Raw genomic sequence first — 7,506 nt, 5'->3', positions numbered from 1 at the left:
GAGGTTGCAGCGAGCCAAGATCATGCCATTGCACTCCAGCCTGGATAACAGAGTGAGGCTCCATCTCAAAAAAAAAAAAAAAAGAAAGGCAGATGTCCTTTGAGGAGAGAGTCCCATTGGTCTGGGAGATTTACCTTCATTTCCCTGGAATGCCCTTCCTGCTCAAAACTGAGCTCTGACTTTTGATCCTGTGGTGATCAGGACTCCTATCTTGGGCCAGATATACCGTTGGTCAAGAAAGCAGGGAAGGAGGCACTGGATCAGGGAGCAAGGGACCCCTAGGTATGACCCCACTTCCTAATCTCAACCCTTGGTAATCCCATTCTGCTTGCTCAGCCATATAGGAATTAATACCAAAGAGATCCCAGTTATTCTATACACCAGGGGGTCATGAGAAAATACCACTCTCCACCATAGCCCTTCAGAGTAGAAGAAAGGGATGCATATTGTAGTCCCTTGGCCTTACTTTTCCATTGATTTCTCTTTCCCAATTGAGCCTAGAAATTAAACTCACATAGCCACAAAAATAAGTCTTTATTGAAAAAGGTACATTATTTAATATAAATATAATAAATAATCCTCCCCAAACTCCCCTCAGGAGGATAAATAATCCCCAAATTTCCCTTCCCATCTAATAAATACTCAACCTTATCATAGGTCAGCATCACAAGTCAGTCAGTATTGCTAATTTTCAACATACACAGGTCCCATTAAAATTAATGGACTAATTAACCTGTTGGCTCACAGGTGCCTGGGGTGGTAGATTAATCTTGGCCTTACTGGGCCATGGAGATCTCAGTGCCATCCTTGAGCTGTTGGCTTTAGGGACTCAGGGTTGCCGCTCCATGGGCAAAGACCCGGGCAGCTACAGCCACAAAGGCCTGGAGGCTGCGAAGGATTTTGAAGCGGAGAAGGAGGCGCTGCCATGGCTGGCTGGGACTGGGGCCTGGAATCTGCTGAGTCTCCCAATGGTGACCCTCAGGCTGAAAGGACATAGGACACAATCAGAAAAGACTCTAGACCCTTAATCCCCAACCCTCTGTCTCTGACATCTGCAAGCCCCCATCCTCCAGACCCCTAGTTCATACCTGCAGGAGTTGGCTGAGGCCCAGTAGGGAGGCATGAAGCTGGCCCACAGGGCTATCAGGGAGCAGAGAAGGCTCCCCTGTGAAAATATCCGATCCTAGCAGCTTCTCGTAAAAAATCAGACCCTGGTGGATCCTTTGCAAGCAGAACTAAGGAGAAAAGAAAGCAATGAAAGAGGACACCCTCTTCCTACTCCATTCACTGAAGACTCACCCAGTTTCTTAGGATTTTCAGACACAACTTCTAGGTTACCATGGTACTGAGCCATGTTTTCAGGCCCCTCTCCTTCATGGCCCAGTCACATCCCAGTGGTACCTGACTGTTGTCCCTGAGTCCTTGGGGGTCACAGCCATCTCCACACTGGATATGGGGAACATCATTTGTAGTCTCTTCATCTCCCTCTTCTCTTAGATGCTGGAATGGAGGAAGGGGTGGAAAGAATGAAGAAGTAAGACAAGTATTTTTGAAGCCAACCTGGACCCTCAGGCCCATGACTCTCAGGAACCTTACTCTCTTGTCCTCCCTTACTCCCTGATGGCCCTCAACCCTCCAGCTTCCACCCAAGGCCACAGTCTTCCACCACAGCCTTGAACAGCTTGGAGAGATTCCTGTTTGAATCCACAGGCTGCCACTCACCATGTGTCCCACTAGTGGATGTGCACTCCAGGCCAGCATGCAGAGCTTCTGTGAGAGCTGCTGGCACTGAGCCCAGGCAGGGCTGCTGCCCCCAGGGACAGCCCTGCCCTGAGCCATCCAGGGCAGCAGCAACAGCAGCATTACAGCTCTGCTCCACAGCATCTTTTTGCCTCCTTCTCAAATCTGGCTGGCTCTGTGCCTTGCACCAGTCCTTGTGGAATCTCTGCCTACTTCCACTTGCTTTGAGCCTGATTCTCTCTGGTCAGTGCGTCTCTGGTAAGGTTCCCTCTGTTGTCTACGGAGTCTGTGAGCTGCTTCCTGTTGTTTTTCTCCCTTTGACTCTGAGTCTTTTAAGGTCCCTGCATTGTAAGGCCCGCCCTTTATGCCAGCAGGTGACTCACAGCAGGTGGGATTCCCCCTCTATGGGGAGCCCAGGTATGCAGCCTCAGTTCCAGGAGAAATGAGTCGTGTGGTTGCTGTGGCTAGAGGCCTGGGATGGGACATATGTGTAATGCTCTCCAGGAATCGAAATAGCTGTAGAAGGGGCGGGGACGGCACAGCGGGGATGGAGCGAGAGGGAGAAGGAAGAGTAACAAATATTTAAATTAATCTGGTGTAAGTTCCTTCCTGCTTGATCTTTCCCTGATCTTTTTGCCTCTCAAAGCTATACCCCTAACACACCCCAAACCTAATTTCATCACCTCCTCCTGCTTGAGGAAAAACCAAAACAGAGAAGCATTCATTCATCTCCCAATAGGATGGTGAGCTGTTTGCAATGAAGTTTGATTCCTACCTGATGCCCTCCTATTAAGAATAAACGACCTTCTTTTTCTTAGTTGGAAATAGCAGTGTTTCCACCGGATGGTCCTGTTTCATAGGAGAGAATGGACATGAAGGAACTTAGAGAACTGGGAAGCAGGCCTCACAGTAGAGGTTAGAAAGGCACTTGTGGGAAGAGGGTTACTGACTAAGAACCATCTGATTCTTCAAACCTAGTGGCCTGAGATTTCATAGGCTGTATAAGAGTTGGGTGATGTTTTTTTCAGGATACTAGTGTAAATAAGGGCTGGAAGTCCAACTTAGACATTCCAGCACCTAGCCCCATGGCCTCATTCTGATGTCATCCAAATTGTTCTGGGACCCTCCACTGGGGTCGGGGCAGTCCCAGCTTTGGACCCAATGGCTAGGAAGCCCAGGAGTTCTGGGTAGTTGAAGGTGTACAGTGTCAGTGACTCTGGCTGGTCCTTCAGCTTGTTGCATCCATGGGTAAAATCCACTGACGCCGATTTCATCACCCTCCATGATGCAACATCTAGTGAAACAGCTAAGAGTGTGAGGTTGGGCGTGGGAGTATAAGGTGGTCCAAAGCCGGGACTGCCCCGACCCCAGCGGAGGGTCCCAGAACAATTTCGAAGACGTCAGAATGAGGCCATTGGTGACCACACAGCTAGCTCCCAAAGCCTGCCCCAAGAGGTTGACCCTTTTCTTCCTAGAAACTTGTCCTGAATGGAGGTCTCCTTTCCCTTAGAACTATTCAAAACTGCCCAATGACACTTCTGGTCCAAATATTATGATTCTGTAGGTTATGAGCTGGGAGAAGAAAAAAATATTATAAATCTGAGTTAAATCTACCCTTTAGATCAAACATTTAAAGCATCAGAGAATTATCTGAGTTTGGATGAGAAATGATTTGCCTTTCTCCCTAATGCGGGCCTTTCCAGTGCAGTGGCGTGATCTCGGCTCACTGCAATGGGGTTCAATCGGTTCTCCTGCCTCAGCCTCCCAAGTAGCTGGGATTATAAGCACGCGCGACCATGCCCAGCTAATTTTTGTGGACACAAATGGAATAAGTAAATGGAAGGGGGCAGGATAGGGAGTTCACCTTACTTGTGTACAATGTCTCCTATGCTCTTCCCATCTCTGGTCCCCATTCTGGGAGCTCTAAAAGATAACAGATGAAAGAAAGATGAAAAGGAGGAGGAAGTAGAGCCTGGGGGGATGGGATGAGAGGGACAAGGGTGAGTTGGAGGCACGGGGCTCTTCCTCTCTGTTTCACTTCCTGGTGCTGCAGGAGTTGGGTAGGAAGCAGGGTTGGTGGGGAGATTGTGGGACTGTTGCGTGGCAGGAACTACTTCCAGGGCTACATCTGACCTGGAGCTATAAGGAGCCCTTGACGTCAGCGGGGCCTAGACCGTTATGCAAATCACATTCACAAGACACTCCTAGGCAGGCCTTTCCAGTTGTATGCCTAGACTCCAAATCCAGTTGAAGTTCCCCCAGGTGGTTAATAATGATGGCTAATATATATCCAACTCTCGCTTAATGCCAAGTACTTTGTCTAAGCACTTGTACTAAACTATTTAATTTTCACAACAACCCCTTAAGGTAGATACTATTATTACCCCATATTACAGATGAGGATACTGAGGTGCGTAGATAAGCAATTTGCCAAAAATCACAGAGCTTCTGGGTGGCTAGAATTCTTTTTTTTTCTTTTTTTTTTTTAAGACATGGGGTCCAGGCCGGGCGCGGTGGCTCAAGCCTGTAATCCAGCACTTTGGGAGGCCGAGGCGGGTGGATCACGAGGTCAAGAGATCGAGACCATCCTGGTCAACATTGTGAAACCCCGTCTCTACTAATACAAAAAAATTAGCTGGGCATGGTGGCGCGTGCCTATAATCCCAGCTACTCAGGAAGCTGAGGCAGGAGAATTGCCTGAACCCAGGAGGCGGAGGTTGCGGTGAGCCGAGATCGCGCCATTGCACTCCAGCCTGGGTAACGAAAGCGAAACTCCGTCTCAAAAAACAAAAACAAAAACAAAAACAAAAACAAAAAAGACATGGGGTCCATGTTAACCAGGATGGTCTTGATCTCCTGACCTGGTGATCCTGACCTGGTGATCCTGCCTTGGCCTCCCAAAGTGCTGGGATTACAGGTGTGAGCCACCACACCTGGCCTTTTTTTTTTTTTCTTTGAGATTAAAAAAAAAAGAACTGTGTAACAGCTCCTGTTACCCTGGCTGGAGTGCAATGGTGCGATCTCGGCTCACCCCAACCTCTGACTCCTGGTTTCAAGCTTTTCTCCTGCTTCAACCTCCCGAGTAGCTGGGATTACAGGCACACACCACCACGCCTGGCCTGGCTAATTTTGTATTTTTAGTAGAGACAGAGTTTCTCCATGTCAGGCTAGTCTTGAACTCCCAACCTCAGGTAATCAGCCTGCCTCGGCCTCCCAAAGTCCTGGGATTACAGGTGTGAGCCACCGTGGCCGGCTTTAGTGGCTAGAATTCTAATGCAATCTATCATCAGATCCTGCATTCTTTTTTGTTCTTGGTGTTTGGGGGGTTTTGTTGAGACAGGGTCTTACTCTGTCACCCAGGCTGGAATGCAGTGGTATCATTTTGGTTCACCGCAACCTCCACCACTAAGTGATCTCTCCATTTTCAGCCTTCTGAGTAGCTAAGACTATAGGCACAAGCCACTATCAGGGCCTGGATCCTGAATTTTTTTTTTTTTTTTTTTTTGAGACAGAGTCTCACTCTGTCACCCAGGCTGGAGTGCAGTGACATAATCTCAGCTCACCACAACCTCCACCTCTCGGGTTCAAGCGATTCTCCTGCCTCAGCCTCCCGAGTAGCTGGGCCTACAGGTGCACACCACCATGCTCAGCTAATTTTTGTATTTTTGGTAGAGACAGGATTTCATTGTGTTGGCCAGGATGGTCTCCATCTCTTGACTTTGTGATCCGCCCACCTTGGGCCTGGGACTATAGGTGTTAGCCACCGCATCTGGCCTCGATCCTGAATTCTTAATCATTACATTACATTGGATACTGTAGGCGAGGTGTGGTGGTTCATGCCTGTAATCCCAACACTTTGGGGGGCCGATTTGATGTCATCCAAATTGTTGTTCTGGAACCCTCCACTGGTGTCGGGGCAGTCCCAGCTTTGGACCCCATGGCTAGGAAGCCCAGAAGTTCTGGGTAGTTGAAGGTGTACAGTGTAAATGACTTTGGCTGATCCTTCAGCTTGTTGCAGGAGGATTGCTTGAGCTTAAGAGTTTGAGACCAGCCTGGGCAACGTGGTGAAACCCCATCTCTACAGAAAAATACAAAAAATTAGCCAGGTGTGGTGGCCCATGCCTGTAATTCCAGCTACTTGGAAGACTGAAGAGGAAGGATCGCTTGAGCCCAGGAGGTTGAGGTTATAGTGAGTGAGAGGGCCAATGCACTCAAGCATGGGCAACAGAGTGAGACTCTGCCTCGAAAAAAAAAAAAAGGCCAGGCGCGGTAGCTCACGCACCTATAATTCCAGCACTTTAGGAGCCCAACGCAGGCCAATCACCTGAGGTTGGGAGTTTGAGACCAGCCTGACCAACATGGTGAAACCCCTTCTCTACTAAAAATACAAAAATTAGCTGGGTGTGGTGGTGCGCGCCTGTAATTCCAGCTACTCAGGAGGCTGAGGCAGGAGAATCCCTTGAACCTGGGAGGCAGAGGTTGCAATGAGCAGAGATCATACCACTGCACTGCAGCCTGGGCAACAGAACGAGGCTCTGTCTCAAAAAAAAAAAAGAAAAGAAAAGAAAAGAGACGAGACACAAGAGCATCCATGATATAGATTATTTATCCCAGGTTATTATCATGGGTCTGTTAAGTCTTTCTCAATTTGAGACCTCAATATGGAGATTTCTTAAAGTGTAGGAACTGTCTAGGTCTCTCAGCACCCACCCTTTTTAGAAGATTTTACATCTAATGACCTGCGAAGTCAAATCAAATCAGTTCGAGAGGCCATCTGTGTTTTCCTTTTGGTCTAGGCTCTAGGATCTCTGACTGGGGACCCCACCCCTCTGAGTCCTGGAAATTTAAATTCCTGGGTCCTTTAAAGAAGGTCTATTCACCAGCCTTATTGAGAGAGAAATGTTATAGAATTGAATCCTCTGTAAAGAATTTCTACCATCAGAGTCCCTTTATGTGGCCTTTAGAAACAGTAATAACAGCTGAGCTAAAGTGCTCTGAGACGTCTCATAACCTTGACCGATTTCAAAGCAATCAGAGTTCACAGGATCCACGAATCCTTCAGAATAACAAAAGTCTCAATTTGCCATGCTCATTCCCCTCTGAGGGATAACGTCCAGCCAGCTTCAAGAGCTAGGGGAATTTGATAACCAGGGGCATCCTTTACCCAGGTATGTTACCGGGGTTGCTTGGGAGGGAACAACCACGGATGGGTGTTTCAGATGGATGCCTGTAAAGATGCAGTCACTTGGACTGTGTCAGGAGTCGGGCTCCCTCTTCCTTTTTTTCTCTCCCATATCTAGAAATGATAGGAAATGCCAGCGAGTTTCGGGGACAACAGGGTCAGAGGTGGCGGAGTGGCTCACAAGCGCATCGCAGGGAGAGGGGGTGGACTAAGCGCCGCTGGGAACACGCAGCATTGACTCCCAGTGCTTTGCCTTGGGTGCCCCTTATTTTAGAGTCCCTAGAGTTATAAAAAGCATAAAGTTCGGTTTCCAAGTCTAGATGTAATTTTGTTCAAGAAGACTAAAAAGAGTTACTTTTTAACGCCACCCAACAGGTCCGGCGTCTGGCTGCGTTTGTCCCCACCGGCGCCCCGTAACCTCTTTTTCCGGCGCCTGCGTCACACGCTCTCTTCTGGAGTCGCCGTACCTGGCTTCTTCTGATTGGCTTAGATGCGCCCAGAGCCCTTCTGATTGGCTTAGGTGTGCCCCCGAGCCCTTCTTGATTGGAAGGCTCGCCTGGGAGTCTGGTCCTTGGCGCCGTAGT

At 48.6% G+C, this 7,506-nt stretch overlaps 1 protein-coding gene and 1 long non-coding RNA gene across 3 annotated transcripts; both read right to left on the bottom strand.

Moving 5' to 3' along the window:
- Positions 1-515: 515 nt before the first annotated feature.
- IL23A (interleukin 23 subunit alpha) lies at positions 516-2,116 on the bottom strand. Of its 2 annotated transcripts, XM_012450484.2 has the most exons (4): positions 1,723-2,116; positions 1,402-1,500; positions 1,089-1,235; positions 516-983 (listed from the first exon to the last, which is right to left on the bottom strand). In XM_012450484.2, exons 1-4 carry the CDS (start codon positions 1,882-1,884, stop codon positions 822-824), a joined length of 570 nt encoding a protein of 189 aa, XP_012305907.2. In that variant the 5' UTR covers positions 1,885-2,116; the 3' UTR covers positions 516-821. The 2 variants fall into 2 exon arrangements, with proteins under 2 accessions (XP_012305907.2, XP_012305905.2); XM_012450482.2 differs by having other exon boundaries at positions 522-983; positions 1,402-2,116.
- Positions 2,117-2,134: 18 nt separating this feature from the next.
- On the bottom strand, positions 2,135-3,641 carry LOC135275396 (uncharacterized). The gene is made up of 3 exons (XR_010342997.1): positions 3,610-3,641; positions 2,516-2,589; positions 2,135-2,256 (listed from the first exon to the last, which is right to left on the bottom strand). It is a non-coding gene; the product is annotated as an uncharacterized LOC135275396 (long non-coding RNA).
- Between the last annotated feature and the right edge of the window lie 3,865 nt (positions 3,642-7,506).

Source organism: Aotus nancymaae, unplaced genomic scaffold, assembly GCF_030222135.1.
Source record: "Aotus nancymaae isolate 86718 unplaced genomic scaffold, 86718_ANA_hifiasm-v0.15.2.pri h1tg000016l, whole genome shotgun sequence".
In the NCBI taxonomy this organism is placed as follows: domain Eukaryota; kingdom Metazoa; phylum Chordata; class Mammalia; order Primates; family Aotidae; genus Aotus; species Aotus nancymaae.
This window is presented reverse-complemented; position numbering and strand designations above follow the sequence as displayed.